The sequence below is a fragment of the Ammospiza nelsoni genome, chromosome 8, assembly GCF_027579445.1.
Source record: "Ammospiza nelsoni isolate bAmmNel1 chromosome 8, bAmmNel1.pri, whole genome shotgun sequence".
Lineage (NCBI taxonomy): Eukaryota > Metazoa > Chordata > Aves > Passeriformes > Passerellidae > Ammospiza > Ammospiza nelsoni.
The window spans coordinates 8,079,278-8,099,841 of record NC_080640.1 but is presented as its reverse complement, the minus strand read 5'-3'; the positions used below and the strand labels follow the sequence as shown (position 1 = coordinate 8,099,841).

Below are 20,564 nucleotides of genomic sequence, written 5' to 3'. Positions count from 1 at the left end.
TTTAGAGCTATCAGGCAAAACAGGGTCTCTATTAAAAGGGAAAATGAGAAGTCACTACAAAATCTGCTCACTCAAGGAAGAAAAGCTAATGAGGGAGAAAACATAGAAATTATGTTTGACTTGCAGCAACAAAGCTAATATTGAACTGAGAGAGAAAACACAGTTAATGCTCATTCCCTATCATTTTCATTACTGGCTGCCTTCTTCATCTCTCACTCTCCCTAGCAATTATTTAACCTCTCAGGTGTCCAACTAGTTTCATTCAAGACTGGAATTTATAAGATAAAGAAATCCAGAATTCATCACATTATTGTGTGTAGACCTGTGGCCTCTCTGAAGTTTAATTTTCCTGGGGAAATTTCTGATAAGCTACTGTCTAGGGAATAATGTTCAAACCATGTACACCTACCTCTTCCCAACTGCCAGAGGGATCAATTTCAAGTTTATCAGGTCTTTCCCTGAGACTGAAACACTGGCTAAATTTTATCCTGGTGTGAGTGATGATGAATGAACACCACGTCCCAGATAACACAGCCCTGCAAGTCCAAGTGAGAACACACCCTGCACTGGAGAGGTTTTGGGGCAGTGACATACCAGAGCAGCTGCGGTTGTTGTTAAACACTTCCAAAACAGTTTCATGAGTCTTCTGCCTCTGTAATGTTTCCACAACTCATGAGTGTAGAAACTCTACAGCTCTACCTTCCTACAGCAGGTATTTGCTGGAGAACATTCTGAATCTCAACTAATTCAGGACTCATCTTGCTATGCCTGACTAGCTGTGATCATCTGGGAAAATGGATGCTAAAAATCAGTCATTTATAATATATTAGGACAGACTTTTGCATCTACAAGTCAATGAAATATTCACACTTTGTAGACATCTGCTTTTGCCCTAATAGGGCTACTAAACCCTCATTCAGTGTGTTCAGTGTGCAACTTTCTGGGATCTCATGCTACTGTGCTGTGCATCAAAAGGTTTGCACCTCAATCCTCCAGAAAACACTGATGAAGTGCACATTTGCCCCAAACATTCTTCAGTCAAGATGAAAGAGGGTTAAAGGCTCTGTCTTCTCACTCAGCTGTCCTGAGTGAGAGGTGGCAGAACAGAGGCACTGGGTTACACACCGTGTGCACCCAGCTGAGACACCTCTACCAGTCTAAAAGGTAAATAAAGGGTTTGGGGGTACTTGAAGCACCAGTTGAACACCACCGTGTGAGCTCCTGTACAACCCTGTCACCCTGCTGATGCTCCAACAAGCACAGTGCTCATTTGCCTTCACTTGATAAACTCTGCTTCTTTGGGGACCTCCTGAAGACAAAAATGTACTGTCACTTCTGGCTGTCAGGGAAAGCAGTGCTGGCTATTGCAAAAAATATTCCAACCCAGGAGCTGGAAATACACCTGCAGACAAGCTGACACAACCTGTCCCAAAAAAAGTCCCTGCACTGAGCACTAACCCCGAGCTAACAGCACTTCAAAAGCCAAGGGCTGTATTTTCTGAGTCCAACCCCTCTGCCCCCACTTCCCCACAAGACTAACTTTTATTCTCTGAGTGCTTGTAAAGCTCTAGGCTGATTAAATAAATGTTTTCCTCTTTGGTGAACGTGAGAGCTTAAGATTTCCTATTACTCATGCCTTCAGCTCCGTCCTTCCTTCCAGAACAACAGTGAACAAGAGCCAGAGAGAACAATAACAAGAATCACACTAGGAGAGCTCACATGCCAGTGGGTCTGGTAGAGGAAGAACTAATTACCAACAGACATGTTCTGCTGGCCAAAGGACACAATTAAGTGCATATTTGCTGTGTTACATTTGCACAGCTGCACTCGTTCACTATCCTTTCAGAGATAACTCAGCAGTCACTAACAGAGAGCTTTTAAACATGTAGAAAGCTTTGCTTTTCTCTTTAAATACTACCAAAACTATTATGTAGTTGAAAGAGTATCTGAGAATCTGAGAGTAAACGCACTTCCCTTTCTTCCTTTTTTTTTTTTTTTTTTAGTTTTTATGAACAGTTATTATAGGCCCATTTGAGAGACAAACCTATCCAATATCTATTCCTGCCATGACTCTGAGGAGAATGACTTGATTTCTTAACTCTCCTAAGGACTTTGCAGCAGCACAAAGAATAATTCAGACTCATCTTTCAAACCCCTTAAGGAATGTCATGAATTGTAAAACAGGAACTGTGGCAGTAGCCTACCATTTTCCACTGAAGCTTTATTTTAATTACTTGCAGAGGTCACAGAACCTTCAACCCTGTTTGATGTTCAGTGTAACATCAAATTCCATTGTTTCCTTCTCTGCAGGCCTCTGTGATCTCACGAGTGGCTGGAATAGCATAAACACCATGAAGAACAAAATTTGCTTCTAATAACATCCTGACCCAAACTGTCCACTCATTTTTCCCAGGCTCTTATCTGTTGAGCAAGTCACTACAAATATCTGTGCTCAGAAAAAAAAATAGAAGTGCAGTTTCTTTGCTTCCAAAGGATTTCAGAATCTACCATAAATTTCTTTATTACTCCCATGGAAGGAAAGTGTAATGATTTTTTGTTTTAATTAGTCCTTGTCTAATATGCATCTTTAAAATTTGGACCTTCTAAAGCTGTTGTTTACACTTCTGTCACAACATCTCAATAGAAGCAGCTCTCAGCAGAGCCTCTGCCTCTGTTCAACCTGCAGCAGGATGGAGCAGCAGGAAGCAGAGCTCACACTGGCAGTTCCCAAGCTGGGGGAGCTGCAACAGACAGGGCTGGGGAAAAGTGGGAAATGGAGCGTGAGGCTGTGACTGTAAATCTGAATGACAACAGGCATGGAAGGGACATGGGAGACCCTCTGAGCCCACCAATGGCTGCTGGGCTGCCTTGGGGGAGACAAAACCCCAGCTGCCCTGCTGGTAGGAGCACTTGCACTGTTAATTCATGCCCAGTGTCTGATTTTGTACAAAAAAATACTTCCCAGCATTCCAACAGTGACTGACAATGTCGTGCTGCTATATCCCTTAATGGATGGACCGTAATAAACTTTGTAACTTATTAATGTTAATTCCATCCACACACAATAGTGTCATACCCATCAGCTGCTGCTGACAGCAGTGCAATTATTCACTGCATGGAATACAGCTTGCCTTGTAGCAGAGATGTGAGTAATCACTCAGGTTAAATCCCCAGCTGTGAAACTGCTCTGCTGGCATGAAGAAACAGCCCTTGTGGCAGCTGAACACCACCTGCACTTGGTTTAGTAGGATCCTAGAAGTTGCTTGTGATTGCACTGTCAGCTCTTCTTGAGTTGTCACTTTCCTGCAACACCCAAAGTTGAGCAAGCTGCACACACAGGTGAGATGTTCACCTGTCAATTATGGTCTTTATGGAGCTCCTCATTCTGTCTTTACAGGGCAAACCCACCTATTGCTACACACAGGGCCAAAGCTGAGAATTCATGTTAACTGCACAGTTAACAGCAGGTCAGTAGAGAGAAGGGAATTTAACTAAACTAAGAAATGCACCCACAGGAGGCCAAAGTGGCTGGCTTGAATCTTGTGGGCAGTACAAAGGAGCAAAGCAACTGCAAACACAGCTTTACTGCCTACTGCCAGGACTGCAGCATCATCTCTGTTAGGATCTTATGTCAGATTTAAGCACCAGAAACCTAACCCCACTAACTGAATATGTAGTCAAATCAGAAGCAATCCAGAAGAAATATATGCACTGTATTTTATATTTTGTTACGTTTCATTTTATCTAATATTTTATATCCACAATACAAATCTCTGAGTTCACTACCTTCATTACCCCTATTTTAGGTGCATATGAAGGCAAAATCCAGCACTATTTAATTTTCTTTTAAACTCCATTTTTTGCAAATATTATCTTTTAGTTCTGAACTCCTCATCAGCAAGTATCTGACACAAATCCTTTCTCTATTTCTCAACAATGCTGGAACAGCTCCAGTTTATAAGTACAGGTGTGGGCTTTCTATAGCTTCTGTAATCTTAAGGCTTTACAAAGCATTAGATAAGTAAATATTCTTTTCTCTTGCATTCATTTTGCCCAGCATGATTTTTGACATGAAAAGATACTTCTGAAACTGAAGGACCTGCTTCCAGCCACATTCATATTGGATTTGTAATTAGAATTAACCAGCAGATTTACTTTACAGTAGCTCCACCATAGTGTCAAGGCCTTTCCAAACAGCCTAGTGCTGGAATAGCTGTAATTTTGACTCCAGCAGGCAGCAAAACCCCTGTGCTGACTGCAGGAGTGCAGTACAGGAGTGCTGAGCTGTACTGAGTGCCCCATGCCTGCAGCAGGGTGTGAAACCATTCCAGCCCCATCTCCAGCCTGCTGGGAGCAGAGCCCTTGGCTTGGTTCAGTGCTGAGTGCCAGCCCAGTGGCACAAGTGCAGGGACAGCAGGGGGCCCTGGGAACGGGTTTTGGGCTGCATACACACAATATCCAATCGTCCACAACACCGGCCATCTCCCACTCCCCAAATCCTCCTCGAGCTCTCTCTCATTAGGGGATGACAGAGCCACTGAGTTAGCAGGAATTTGGGAATTGAGGGAGACACCACCCTGCTTCTCCTTTTAACTCTGCCCATGCAGGTCCCTCAACCCCCTCCTCAAATACCAGAGCCTGATGTTGTGCATTGGCAGGTCACATCCACTGCAGCTGCATTTGCAGTGCTGCAACAACAGCTCCCAAATGAAAGCAACTTGAATAGGAAAGAACTTCCTCAGTCATTAGAAATACAGCTGACTCCAAGCTCCTAAAATTTAGCTAGAAAGTCAGTAATAAACCTCCTCTGTATCTTAAAAAAATTCAACATATATTATTTATTATTGTTTCATAAATCAGAAAGTTTTGCAACTGACAGCCAGTAACAAATACTGGACCTCATCCTAATATAAAATCTTTTCAGCATTTTCAAAAATTAGCATATATCTCCAAAGATGACTTGATTGAATTATGGACAAACAGAAACAGAGAGCAGTGTTAGATATGTATATATAATTATGCATCTGGCATTTGGAAGGAACATACATATTCCTAGATCTTAAAGTAACCATAAAAGGAACACCAAACAATTTTTAAGACATTCTGCTGCAGGTCCCAATCACAAGAACTGAGATAATATTAACTAAAGAGAAAAAACAAGGCAATAACTAAGTAATTAAATTAAAAATAAATACAACTAGTTGGAAAGATAAATTTACCAAAGAAATAACTAGGAGCATTATGTTTAAAACAAGAAAAATCTTTACTACAGTATGCTGTGAAAAAAACCAACAGATCAGGCAAAATTCCCTTGTGAGCTGTAGATAAAAAATGATGAAAAATGACAAAGAAAAGGCAGGAGTATTCAGGATGTGTATCTTTAGGGTCTGTATTTGACAATGCCAATTTCTTGTTTGATACTGATTATTGAGCAAGATTTTTTTAAACAGCATTTTTAACGAACCAAGATTTACAAATTATTCAAGACCTGAATAATTTGAACTCAAAGAGGCTTAAGGAAAATGTAGCAAGGCATTGCTGAGACAGATGGTTCTGATAGCAGGGGAGGCTCTGCTGAGCCAGATAGCTCAGAGATCACTTCCTTCAACCCACAGCATGAGGTACCACTGGCCAAGGCAAGAACACAAAACCTGCCCTGGTAAAGCTGCTGGTGACTCACAGGCAGTGCTTGTTTAAGCCACCTAAACCGAGTGTGTTCTAACAGACTGATGGAAAATACCTGCAAATCAAGAAGGCAAGGCCCTGTGAGACTGAGCCACAGTCTGGGCAACAGCAAGTGACAGAGTAGTTGGGGAACATCATTAATCTCCCAGGAAAGGCTGTGACAGAGTACCTGACAGGACCTGCTCTTTTGATCATTTAATGTATACAAAGAATATAAAGGAAAAGCAGAAAAATTGTATAGCACTGGTGGGTGTGGCCACGTGGGTTTGCAGAAGGGAATTCAGTGCAAAACCATCAGCACAAGGTGAGCCTTCAGCTGTGGTCCTGAAGCACTCAGAGTCAAATCGTTACTCAGATAAAGGCTTCAGAGGGGACCAGATCACAATGACAGGTGATTAAAAGCAGAGAAAGGATGGAATACCAGGAAAGGGCAGGAGCTTTTCAATCCCACTGAAAACTCTGTGGCATCAAAAAGCTGGAATTAGACAAATTTAACCTCAAAACAAGGCGAAGTTTCTAAAAAGCAAAGATAATTTAAGCAGCATGAAGGAAAATTTTTGGCCTTGCAATTGTTCTGCAGTTTTCACGACTGAGTAATTTCCCAAAGGATAAGCTTTTATTTGGTTTCTAGGGAAAAGCTCTGATTTTGAAAAGAGAAGGTCAAGCAAGATGACTTTAGCAGTGCTTCTGACCTTAAAATCCATTCCAGTGGGCATTTCATAGAGAAGATTTTACAAATGCATCAGGCAGCTCCTAGGGAGCACAGGTCACACTGGAAAAATTTCCAAGAGAGTTAAATCAGTTCACTGAGACCTGTCTTGGCTGAACAGCAAAATCCCTTGGAGCCAGAAGGCAGCTTTGGCTATCTGACCTGTAGTTCACTGAGACAGTTCCAGTGCAAGGCCAGGAGAAGTTCTGGGGTTCTGCATCAGCCCCAAAATTGTTGCTGACCCTGAGAGCTCAGCACTGTGGCAGTGCTCTGTGCCCTGGGGAAGGCTGGAGAACAGCTCCAGGAAAAATTAATGGTAAACTGTTCAATGGACAAGTGCAAACCACCTCTAACTGGTGAACAAAGTGAGAGCTTGGGAGTTTAAACTCACCCAGGACCAAAATTAATGATTCCAGCAGAGTCAGGCAGAGGGAAATTCTCAGAAAACCAGCCTGGGACAGCCATAGACCCAAGTACCTGTAGCAAATCTTCTTGTTCATCTCCTACAGAACTGCCTTTCCAGCTGTCTGTCAGGAGGCTGATTCAGGAACCATGCAAGCTTTGGCATGTGATTCAGCAGAGCCTGGGCTCCACTCTGATATCTGCATTCACTTCACAGGGAGTGTCCCAAAAACAGCAGAGAAACAAGAGCTGCAAGGGCCAAAGGAGGGGAGTAATGCATGAGGTCAGACTCAGTACATCCACAGAAAACAACCAGAGAATATGAACCAAAATTAGCCTGTAAGAAACAAAGCAACATGCAATTTATGGCAGTTTGTACCATGGAGCCTGATGGATTGTTCTGACAGGGAAACATCTTGTGTGGGAATTAAGCAGGGAATATTTTTTTCTGTTAGTGACTAGAGCCTGCTCTTGTAGGAAACTGATCCTATTGCAACCAGTCTGATCTGATAATGCTTTAAAAAGTCTGAAGAATGGGGTTTTATCCTTGATTAACTGCAATGCTAACTACTACCTTTGGATATCTCTTACAGCAAGAGGTCACAACAAACAACAGATGACAACCTAGGGAAAGGACAAATTTGCTTCTAATATTTTTCTTCCCAGTCACTCCACAATCATTCATATCAGTTATGAGCCTGTATTTGACTACATCCAGACATTCCTCAGGAAACCTTGTCTTGAAATTCTGGCCAGATTGTTAATGTTACACTAAAATTAAAATGGAAATAAGAAACGACATCAGGGTAACCAGTGGATAGTTAATGCAGAGAAATAGTTGACTTTTTCAAAAAGGGTAACTTTGAATAAATGTCAGACCACCAACATGTACTGTGCTAGAAGCACAGCCTTTTCTTTTTGGCAGAAGTCCTTTTTTTTCCTATTTGTCAGTCTTCTAATTGCTGATATACATGATTTCCAATTACAGCTGCAAAACTATACAAGTACATTTTTGAATCCTTGCTGGCAGGAATATCCAGACTATGCATGTTGGAGCCAAGACACAGTAGGGATTTTATTCCCTATCTTGTTTACTTCAACTTCATATAAAAATCAAGATTTCTATTTACCACAGAAAAACTATTCCCACATATTACTGTAGTGATAAGCAGGAAAGAGCTGATGGAGATAAAGCAGAAAGGGATATCTAACAACATTTGCTGCCATTTGATCTTCCACTGACTACAGCATCTCCATGATTTTGCCTCAACAGCAGCAGTTCAAGCATGATGGTGAGATAAATCTGCTTAAAGTTTCTTACTGCCTCAGTTTTCACTCTCATCACTCCTTGGAAAAAAGTTTCCAGCCAAGATGCAACTGAAAACTCTAAGCAACAGCAAATCCATATTTATGCATAACAAATCTCTCTCTCCAAATCCTACATGTAAGAGTCAATTTCTTAATATTTTAACTTACACTCAAAGGATTTACAAGAGTTATTTTCTTGACCTCTGCAAACCACAAAAAAATCTCAAACTAGTTTCATAGACAGTTTAAATGCCAGAGGATCTGCATTGCTGGTGGTGAAAAGATGCATCTCTTACTGTGTGCTATTCTCCCTCTTAAAAAGAGAAAGGCTTTTTATAAATGTCACACATCCCAGATATCTATCCAAAGAGCTTTTAAACCTGTATCATCTTCTGATGGAGCATAAGCATATAATAAAAATCTACCCATCTTGTACTTCAGGTGGTCATTTCAAACATTTGATCATCCATAAAATACTCCCATTTCTTCATCTGTAAAACCACCTGCTCAGTAAAAACAGGTGTTAATGCTATGGACTTCAAAGTCCCTAGAAATTCCAAACATATCTTTTGGGTTAGTATTTGTTTTTCTAAACTTTTTTTTTCCCCCCTCAGGAGAACAACCTGACAAAGCAGACAAAGGAGAGAGGTGGCTGAGTCCTCATGGAGTGAATGCTGAGCACAATACCAGGATGGAGCCTCCTACAAACAGGTGACAGCCACAGACTTGCCCCAACAGGCTCTTCTCCACTTCTCAGGTTTCAAACATGTTATTGCTGCATTCTTCCCAACAATTATTTTTTATGGGAGATAGGTGTAAATTCTACCCCAGTCTTCTAGTCAGTTGAAAACTTCTCACTGATAGGAAAGCTTAAGTTAATTAAAAGGCTTAAAGGAATTAAAAATGAAACATCAGAATCCTGCAAAAAATATATCACCACTTAATCCATTTTTCATTGTGATCTCAGTCCAGGAGAAACAAAAAGTAACTGAAGGAATTTCACACTGCTGCAGAGTGCACAGCCACATTCCCCTGGCACCACAGCCCAGCTGCCAGTGGGGCTGTGACACTGCAGGAACTTCTGCTTCAGTCTGAACACTTTGGGGCAGGGATCATGATTTGTTTTATATCTCCTGTGAGTGATTCTGGCAGGTAGGACCAGCACAATTCAAATGTTTAAAAGATGGACAGAAGCAATGGGGGCCACAAAACAAAAATATTATGTTTTCCCTAAAGGGGTCTGCTCTCAGAGAACAAGATGTGTTCTGCAGTACAGACATGCAATTGAATTCTTAATGCAGTTAGCTAACAGAAATTATACTCATCCAGGTAAGCTGCTCTTCTGCTAAAAACTGCTATTTGTTCTGTGAACCTCCAAGACATGAAAAAGCTACTTATTTTGTCTGTTCCATGTTACTGGAATACCTGCAGTGGCTATTTGTCACAAAGGCTGCTGGTGGTGGCAAGAAACTTTATGCTCATATAAATGCCTCTACTGAAATGTAATTTTAAAGAATTGTGATCAGTCTGCTAAAGTTTTTTTACTAATATTTAGTACAAGAAACACACTAGAGAATATTTAACTAAATCAGCAAGGTAGATGCTAAAGATGCTTTGTCAGGATATACAGATCCTAATCAGCAACAGTGTACTCACAAAAGCAATTTATAAAGATAAGCCATAATTTTATAAGCACCTGAGAGATTTCACAAATCCCTTTGTGGCAATAAGGAAGCTTTAATTGGTTATTTTTTCAAATTACTTGTTACAACCTGCTCTTATTATTCACCATCTTTACATCCTCTTAACATTCCTCCCCTTCCTATTGATGTTCAAATTGACTGAAGGATGGTTTCCAAACCACTGCTGGGAAGTTAATGCCTTGTGATTATGCTGCCATGGCAACTGAACTTCTGTTAGGGCTCTGTCAACTTCAGATACTTATAAATCAAGTCCTTTCCAACTACAGATACCCCTCCTGCCAAATTCAATCTTTTGATGGGGGGAACCACTAAGATTCTGTTAGAAAGAGTTTTACATCAAGTAATTGATATAATTTTTCTGCAGGTATATTTGTTCTAGATTTTTTATCTTGTGGCTGGTGTGGTGTTCTCAGTATTACAGCAGAGTATTTATTTTTCATCAGGGAAGGGTAGTCTCAATAAAGTTAAATCTATGTTGCTACTCAGCTACATAGGCAACCTGTTTGAATCATTTATCCATATTTTGAGTTACTATTAAATTTTTCATTTCCCTGCTTTTATCCAAACAAACCACACATTAGGAAAAAAAAAATCAGCATTCCACATTAACTGATAAAACACATTTCTTAGCAAAAACACAGGGAAACTAGAAACAAACGCAAAACTTATTTCTGTGCAAAAAAATCTCCAAAGCGATTGAAAGAGCCAAGAAACACTATCAAGAACTGTTTAAGGTAGAGAATGGCATTGTTCCATACACAGCTATCAGTTGCAGTCAGAAACAGCCCAAGCTCTGTGCCATTCTCCTCTCTTCCTGGCAGTTTAAAAACAAGTGTAGCTGCACTCTCTTTATGCAAACCACACAATTATACACAGCCTTTAAAACAAAACTCCTTCTGGTGCACAGAACAAAAGTGCAAGTTCCCATTCTGATCCCCTTGGCCAGCCCTGCAGCCCCATCCCAAAGCTGCCCCCCTGCCCTCCCAGCACAGCTCAGCTCTGCTCTCACAGCCAGGGCTTTGTTACCTGCTCAGAGGGGTTTTTCACTCCAGCTCCATTTCCTCCTCACTCCTCTGGGGCTCAGGCGGGAGCAGAGCAGTGCCTGGTTCTGCTGAGCCTGGAGCTGCACCCAGCCCGGAGCTGCACTCCTCCTCCTCCTCCTCCTCTTCCTCCTCCTCCTGCTGCTGCTGCACACACCCACCAAAGCCAGCACATCACCCTCCCTGCACATCAAACCCACCGGGCTGCTGCTCGGGCATCCCACTCTGGGAAAGCAAAAGGAAAAGGAAAAGAAGGAAAAGGGAAAAAAGGAAAAGGAAAAGGGAAAGGAAAAGGAAAAGCACACCAGGCCAGGCAGGGGCAGGACCATTCCTCACCACTCCTGTGTGTCACTGTTTGATGGCCACACAATTCACAACATTTTTCCCTTGGGGAGAGGCACCTGCTGACTATGAACTCAGCACTCTCCTCCTCTGGAAGTTATTAAATATTACTTCCAAGCTTCTGAAGAATTTATACAGAATTTATGCAGCCTCCTGGGTGTTGGTCTAGTTCTGTTACAAACATGGGGTTTCACTGAGATTGTATTCCAGCCCAATTCAGACTGATGCAGCCCAAGTGCTGGGGCCACTCCCCATTGTACCTGTATCCCTTGATCCTGTCTGCACATTTTGGAGTGAGATCGTGCTGCAGGCACACTCTAGGAGCACCGGATGAGTTTTCAATGGCCTCTGTGCTCTGACCCTATCTGATCTCTCCCAGGTATTTTCCACAATCAAAAAGATCCTGTGCACACCTGACTAAGAGGGCAAATGACCACAGCATGTGCTTCTGCTTTTGTCAGCATTTACCTGGGATGTTCAAGCAACATGGTCACATTTTCTCCTTTATTCTAAAGGCAGTAAAATGAAACACAAACAAAGCAAATCACAGAACTAACAAATCATACACTGAACTCTACTGCTGCCTCTCATATGCTGTGTGGCCTTTTCCCCTGGATTATTTTGGTGTGTGTGGATTACAGCAGTGACTGAGAGATACTGGTTGAGAGCAAAGTCTCTCCCAAGCCTGTAAAACAACTAATGCTAGGAAAACAGATTGGTAGTGCATTCTTCAGGGATATTATTTTTCCACAGCTTTAATACACCACCAAACCTGTTTGGATCCATCCTATCATCAGTCTCTGTTTGGTTCATCAATTGCTTCATTTACAGAAGTGTTTGAACTTTTACTTCACATCAACCTGTATTACCAGTACAGGTTGCATCATTAAAATCCAGTAAATTAAATATTAAATTATACTTCCTGCATTATTGTTATGAAAATAGCCTTGCTAAATACTTTCTTTGGCAGAAGAATATATGCTACTTTTTCATTTAACGTTTCTGAAAAGCATTGAAGTAAATCTCTGTTTAAGAGATTCTCTAGATTCTCTTTAAGAGATTCTCATGGCTCCTCAATCTAGAAAGTGTTTTAAGAACACAGGACCAGGTACATGACTGTACTGAAGTACCTGATAAATTGTCCATGGATCTCTGCAGAGAAGGGTGATGTTTTCACATGAGCTACGAGCCTAAGTCTCCTTAGAATAGATTATTTAAACATGCAGTCTGCTGGGTGTCTCTGAAAGTCAATCAGGTGAAGCATCTGAATGCTAAAACTCACATGAGCAGAGCTGCTGACATGGGTGAGTGTTTGCAGGAGGCAACACTTCACCAATACAGACAGGCGTTGTTCAAGTAATTAATTTACAGTTCGTATGGGAACCAGCAAGGTTGGTCTGTGATTGTATTTATTTGTTTATTTATTTAGTATTTAGTAGACTCATTCATGCCTAAAGAATCAGCAGAAACTTCTATGAATCCCTCACAGCACAGGTCTCTAAATCTAGCTCTGAAAACAACAACTGAAGAAACTTACAGGCTCTTTTGGGTCACATTCTTTGCCTCTTAAATACAGATACAATTTTCTTAGAGAAATGTAGCAGCTTTCACTGTTTGTTTGTTTTTCCCCTCGCATAATTATTGTTATTTCCTTCTAACTTCAGAAGTCAAGGTGTGTCAGAATTGACATCTTTCAGAATTAGTTACAGCACAGATGAGACATCTTAAAATTCTGGCAGTTTAAGTAACAGTATTTAGAAGCACTAAACTTCATTCATGTTAAGTACCACATCTTAAATTACTACTCCTCTTTAAAATCAGGAGCAGCTCAGCATAAATTACAGCATCACAAACATATTTAGAACTTGACCTGACCTTGCAGTCTGAAATCAAGGGAACCTTCTGGTGGCCTGGACTCTTTTCAGGTCCATCTGTGAAAATGGCACAGTGCCACTGCTTACAAGGTGGGGTGCAAGATTCAACAGTGCACAGGAAGCAAACCCAGGGCAGGCAGCAGCCCCTGGAGCAGGAACTACAGCTATGCACAGCCAGGAGAAATCACACCATAGCCTCTTTTTCTATTCTTTTTTTTTTTTTTTTTTTTGCCAATTAATATTAAGCAAAAAGCATTATAAAAATAAATGTGTGGAGTAGCAAGATGGTTAAGGGACTTGAGAGCAGATATATGCATCTCTAGATCATGAGATCAAATCCTGGTTATATCAGCTACAGCTGGAAAAGGTGAAAATTTTAAAAATCTTGATCTTCTTGGTCTTTTCATACAATTTCATGCAAAATATGCACCTTTTTCTGCTCTCATGTCTTCTTTTGCAGAGCTAAGAGAATATGGCTTAGAAGTGTTGTAAGATGTTTTAGACAAGCAAAGATGGAATATATGGGTGATCCATCATTCTCTGAAGTCAGCTGGAAGCTTCTCAATGGTTTCAGATATTTTGAATTAAGCCCTGGAGTAGCAGTTATACTGTGTATGAAAAACATATTAGCCAAAAATCATTTAGGTTGGCATCGTTCAAATGGTAAAGTTTACTCAGATTTGTGGAGTTGCACAGAAATTTGCAGGTTTAGGATTTGACAGGCATCTTTCAAGAGGCAAGCCCTGAAGCTCTGAAAACCATTGCTCAGTGGGAAGTCTGTGTAGAACTCCTCACTCTCACTATGCTGTTACTGCCTGCTAAAAACGATTTTTATCAGAGTTAATGGGAAAAGAGGAATTTTTCATAACTAAAGGTTCCTTCCTGCTAGAGAAATCCAAGGAAGAGCACTGATCTCTGTTGCCTTGACAACATTTCCTGAAACACTCAAGCATTAAAGTATTCATTATGCTCAAGAAAGTTGCAATATCTATTTCATATTGGACATTTACCACATTTATTGTGTTGGCATGCACTCCTCTATCATATGTGAGTATTTGTCACAGAAAGCAATGTGCCAAATAATACATCAGAAATATCTGAGCTGGCTTAAATGCACATGGTATTTTTTTCTGCATATTTCCATGGCTACTGAAAGTTGCTACATCTATGACCTAGGAAAAAAAGAGCATTCTTCCATGATTTGTGGATATTAGCAAAATAAGTCCTGTCTTTTTCCTAATGCATTTCCTAACTGAGCAAAGGGATCACCTCTACAGAGTGGCTGGAGGGAGTTTGTCCTTGAATCTCAGTTTGTACCCAAACTTTGGCTTTTCTGATGGGTTTTGTTGAGGGTGCTCCAGGGCACAGCAGAGCTGCTGCTGAGATGAAGACTCTTGGGTTCACATGAGGAGTGGATTCTCTCTTGCTTGCTGTTCATTGGAGGGGACTGAAAAATCTGACTTTCTCAGAGGTGCTAAAGCCATACTGAGGGACAAAACAAGCAGGAGTTGCAAGTCTGAAATGTTGCAAAGAACCTCCATTTCTCTTCAAATAAGAATAAATAAATAAGTGAAATAGGTTTTTACAGGTAAAATAGGCAGCACCAGCCTCTGTGAACCCAAAGCTAACTTTCATGCTTTCATCTCCCTTCAGTGTTTCTACAGACTGCTCTAGATGTAATAAGAATTAGCAGAAAATAAAGCAGCACCAAAAGGGCTTGCTGCTAATCACTTCTGATCCATTAGAGGGAAGTGTTTGTACACAATGTACATGTAATTCCTTCAACCACTTCTAGTAATTTCTTTGGATGAAGATGATGAGATAGCAGACTGTGCTTCTCACATAATGAGTTATTTTATTGAAAAATAAAATGAAATGTACTGATCACTATGTTTACTATAGGATCGTTTTTATTAATAAAGGCAAAATACAAAGTATTTTGGGTTTTTTTCTGACTGCATGTTAGTAGGCATAATTTGGTCTGGGAGACATAAGCTCTACCTAGACAATTCCTGTAATGGTGCTACTTCACACCAAAATTATGGTTTCCTTCTCAAGGGGGAAACAGCAGAACAAGAGACAACCCACATGATATAAATCATCAAAAATACCCACATTTCCCAAAGAAACATTGCCAAAGAAAACAAAGAGGGAAGACAGTAATACTCCTGTAAGGATCTAAAGCTTCATCTAAATTAAAACTTCAGGTGAACTGAAAGGTTGTGGGTGATTTCCAGCAGAGGATAAAGAGATTGTTAATTGTCCTGCCTCAAAGAGCTCTGCAGCCCTTTGTGAGCTGTGCCTTCCTGTGCTGTGAATTATCTCCTGTGGCTGCTTCCGATCTCATCTCCTTCATTAGCAGAGGATTTGTGTCATGCTCTGACCCCATCCTTTACATGACCTCTGCTGCCCAAGGGGACACACACACGTGCTGACACATGATTTTCCCATGCTAGCTTTTGACTTATTAGTTCCCTGAGTCATATTTCAAGGCAGTATTTAGTGCTGCCCCTTTGGAACTGTGCATGTCTGACAGGGAGGAGCCACAAAACAAACCCACAGTTGTAATAAACTGCTCTGGTTGTTGAACAGTAGCTGCTCACCTATATCTTCCAAACTTTTCCAGCAGCACTTAAAAGACACAGAATGTCTGAATATCTGTCCTGCAGCTGCATTCCCAGATGATGCTTGGAGAACTTTAAGCATGGATTATCCAAGCTGCTAATACACACTGCAATTCAGTTAAGCCAGTGTCTAAATGGCATCCCTGCCTAAACAATGCTAATTTTTTTTGTGAATTTTTTTTATTATTTGGCCAGCCTACACCTCACAAACAGCAGTCAGAACAACACAACTTCTACAGGCCATTGAGGAGTTTGGTCTCACTTATGTGCTAAGAACCACTGCTGCCCTCTGCTGCAGTATTTTGGGTTGTGTCTCTGATAAACAGGGAGATCACAAATATTCAAGTAAAATTTCTAGACTTAACCAGAACTCAGCATGCTTAATGTTTCCATTAATGACAAGATGATTCAAAAGTTCTGTTTCTAATTCATCAGAAAAGTCTCATGCTGCAAGGGCCAGGTTAAATAGAAAAAAGTTTATTTTTTTTATCTGATTTTGACTCTTAGAAAAGGGACACCCTTCTAAGAGTTTGGACATGATTCCTTTCTGCAGCAAATGCTCTCTCATCTTCTAATAATAGATAGCCACAAAATAATAAGAACTATGAAACTCACCTTGGAGCCAAAATGAGCACCAAGGTTCTGGGATACATCCCTAGCTGTTAGCTTAAATTATGATAGACAGCCAAGTTTTAGGTCAATTGAACTAATCTTTCCTTAGTCTCAGTTTATCCAGTTCTGATGGGATGCAGCTCATGACAGTTAGGTTTCTTCCTCACTGATGCCAGGAAGAGCAACATGAGTGCAACCTTGCTATAGTCACAGCTATTTCACAAAATGCTCCAGACAAATATAGTTTATTTCTTCCCAGCCCTCCACAGACTCCAATAACCCTCTCTTTTGTCATTTTCATCTGAATAGGTTGCATTGCTTATTGGTGAGTGCAACTGTCATGTACAGCTAAAACAATTTTAGACTTATTTTATGTTTCCCAATCTCACAAATCCAATTACTTCTCTCCTGCACAGCCTTGGAACTGCAGTATCTCCAATACACAATGCTAAATTGTAAAAACTCATCAGTAGACAGGAATAGATAAGCAGATGGTGGCAGGGCAGAAGAAGAAAGCCAGAGACACAGCCTTCCTACTCAGGGGAAAACCCAGGCTGCTCTCAGCAATTATCTGTGCAGGTCTCCAAAGGAATCAGACACACATTTCAAAGGAGGCAGGCTCAGAGTGTGGCTGATGAAAGAACTGTGCATCCTTCCAAATGCTATAGGTGTCCACAGGAGCTCTGAGTTCCTCATGGTGACTGGTTCATATTCTGGATGCTGAGCCAGAGAAAACTCCACAACTAAACCACAACACCAACTTATGTCAAACCTGAAATTTCTTACAATAGGGCTGACACAGTCCTACATGTGTAATAGATGGGACACAAAGAAGGGAACCTGTAACACACTCTCACTTGCAACTTCCAGCTGCTTTTATTTTTTGTGACACTTTCAGGTTTATTCTCAGTTATTTGCTCAAAAATACACACTCCAGCTCCTGACCTGAGCTCAGGGCTTAGGTTCTTTCTACTGAGCAGAGTTTCCTAGAGGGATAAGAGTTAAGTTTTGCTTCTCATATCTCAATGACAAGGAAGGTCCTCTGTGTTTTGGCCCTTAAACAATTCAGTCATGGCACACAGGAATCCAAGCATAGTTCAAGGATTCCAGCTCACCAGAGCCATGAGAGATGGAGGTTGGTGCTGACATCTCCAGAAAGATTTGACTGGTCTCAATGAGAACACTGAGGACTCCAAATAAGAGTCAGCATTGAGGACTCCAAATAAGAGTCAGCAAAGGAGATTACTCAGATGGTTTCTGCCTTCTCATTTCTGAACACATATTTTACCTCTCCAGCACATTTCTCCCTCTCACCTTCTCAGCATCATTCAGATCACGTGTAAATCTCATGTGGTAAGTTCTGACAAACTTATGGCTGCCAAAAGTGATTCCAGTAATTAAATTACTTTTGTAAATATATTAAATCTGACAGTGCAATGTGCTTAGCAGATCACCATGAAGAGAGAAAAACAGAAACCACATACCCATAGAAACTAGTGCAATTAATTCTGTATCACACACTTTTCCTGATGACTGCAAAACTAAAACACTGAAAATAATTCTGAAAATCAGCAACTTTGTTCAAGAATCAGCAGGAAGCCTTTCTATGAGAATTTCTGTATTCTCTGCAGTTAGGTGAGGACATAATGGGTGGCTCAATTCTTCATAAACTCTAGTTCACAAAATACCTACCTCTAGGACTTTCCCAGTAATGAACTGGTGACATGCTTCACACTTGACTCCAAAAAGAACTTGGTAGTCCTTTTCACAGTAAGGAGCACCATCTCTGAAAAAGAAAATTCACAAATTACAAACAACTTCTTATTAAACAGGTTACAGCGTGACTTTCTATCTTCATTTGTCTTCAGCTTGGAACTCCTACACACAGACCCAGGTAAATGGGGAGAGTTCAAGGCAAACACTTTGTAGTACAAGAAACAAAAATAACATTCTCACTAATGCCTCTTAGAATTCTTCCTTAAATTTCCATCCAGAGAAGGCATCCAGGACAAACTACTGAAGCAATCCTCCTTCTTTAGAGCAGACTCTCTACACCTACAGGTGGTGCAGCTCCAGGGAATCAGTGTAGCTGTCTCTGGGGTGGAGAGGAAATCACAGTCTAGCACAAGCAGACAGTTTTTGATCACTTCAGAAAAAAAAAAAAAAAAAAGCCTTTGGTAGGCTGCAAGGCTATAAGCAGTGACTTTTCAGTGTAAGGCATGTAGTATTTTGTGTGAACAAGGAACATACAGTAAAAGTGGAAACACTAGTCAGTCTAGGAGCATTTCTTAGGCACCAGATTGTTTTTGAGAAATTACAGATGCTACTTCTTATAAACATTACACACACAAAAATGACAGGTTTGTGAAATGTACATTGTTTCATTATTTTTTCTCTGTGCTATACGCCTGAAGGGAGAAAAAGAAACTGTATCTTCATTTCTACTCTTTCATAATTTCCCTATTCTCTTCCTCTACACCTTCCACGCAAAACCCTCTTCATTAGTTTCTTATATGGAGATGAGAAATACAATGTCAGGTCAATCACACCATCACATTTACTCTATTATCTAGCAAAGGTAACAAAGAGAAAATTAGTATTTTTTTTCTTCAAAAATCACATGTTAGAAAGCAAAATGACACAATGCTTTATCTGGCTACTACAGAAAACACATGCAACAATCCACCTAATTCTCTATGGGAATGTGGAATGATACCTCTTTCAGACTTGTATTAAATGTAAACTGGCGTTATTAAACATGAGTTTTCAGTTGCACTTTGCAATCCACTTTCCCAGCTCAGCTCTCACTGGGAACAAAGACTTTGGTGTGTACAAAAAGGTGGTCAAAGCAGAACTTCCAGATGTGAATTTTACTGCAAGCCCTTCTCTGCCAGCAGTCAGAACTGTGCCAGGAGTTCAGCAGAGCAGCAGACAGAGGTTACTCACTTGCTGATGTATTCCCCAGTCAGGACCTTCCCACAGGCCTTGCACTTGAAGCAGCCCAGGTGCCACTGCTTGTCCAGGGCTAGCAGTGCTTGTCCATTTTTGATGTCTCTTCCACAGCCAGCACAATCTGCAAACAAGCAAACAGATGCATTTGTTGTCAGCTGCTTGGTTCATTAACCTTAATTAACTGCCCGCCTGTCACAGCATTTGGCAGCCAAAGGGATGAACTGCACAGAATGCAAAGGCACATCTTTCTTTCCTTAAACCCTTCCTATCTTCCTTTCCTTAAACCCTCCCCAGGTCCTGCACAAAGACTCAATCGTTCTCCTTACAGACATTCTCAGTAGAAGAGGGAAAGTAATTCTGTTTTTCGTGCTGTTTATGACTCAAAGACCACCTGGAAAGCTCTGTACAAACTCCAGATTCTGTCAGGAACAAGCTACCAAAAAGTCTTCGCTGTTCCTGTCTTCCACAGCAACCAGTGTGTCTGGTTTTGCTTTAGCAAGACTGAGAGCTTGCACGGAGCTGAGAGCAGGGCCAGGACTGTTCCTGTCCCCGTTGGGTGGCAGCAGAGCCCCGCGTGTGGCACAGGGAGCAGGGACAGCGGCGCGCCTTGCTGAGGGCCAGCCCTGGCACACACCTGCCTGAAGGGACACACCTGGCTCCAGGGACAGCCCAGGGCACACACCTTGCTCCAGGACACACACCTTGCTCCAGGGACAGCCTCCAGGGCACACATCTTCGTGCAGGGCCAGCCCAGGGCAGGCCTGACAGCCCTGTGAGGGCTGCAGTGAGGGTGTTGCTATCCCCCCACAGCTATGGGAAGCTGAAGTTCTCCCGGTTTCTAATCAGCAAAAGGACTCTGGCTCAGGAGTTTTGGTACTTTCCTGGTGGTCACTTTTCACTGCAAACAGTCCTGATGGCAGAAAGGGAAGCAGAAGCCAGGAGCACTCTGTCCCAAGGGTGCCACAATAGCTCATGTTACATCAGAGATCTCCAGCTCAGCCCCAAGCTTCCATTCCTCTCCTTTCAAACATAAAATACTCAAAAAGATTTCCTGTTAAGGGGCAGGCCAGCACATGGTAAATCTGAAGGGACTGATGTGGCAGGCAGCACTGAACTGCAGGGGTTGTGCTGCTGTGCCAGCCTCGGGGGACAGAAGGACAGGGAGGGGAGGGCCTGGAAGCCCAGTGAAGTGGAAAGGGAATGCCCATCAGCTGAGGCACTCATGGAAGCCACAGAGACAGCCCGGAACAAAAGATTTCCCAGATATTACCATCCCCAGACTTGGTGTGCCTTTGGTGAATGCCTGAAACATC

General features: G+C 41.5%; 1 protein-coding gene across 3 annotated transcripts in view; it reads right to left on the bottom strand.

The window, feature by feature from the left end:
- The window catches only part of ABLIM1 (actin binding LIM protein 1), a 143,235-nt gene that overhangs the window by 53,796 nt on the left and 68,875 nt on the right, over positions 1-20,564 (bottom strand). For all 3 annotated transcript variants that reach the window (XM_059476830.1, XM_059476828.1, XM_059476829.1), the window contains exons 5-6: positions 19,246-19,372; positions 17,992-18,085 (exon numbers count right to left, since the gene is read on the bottom strand). In XM_059476830.1, the coding sequence (XP_059332813.1) occupies positions 17,992-18,085; positions 19,246-19,372 (221 nt within the window). The remainder of the gene's footprint in view (positions 1-17,991; positions 18,086-19,245; positions 19,373-20,564) is intronic.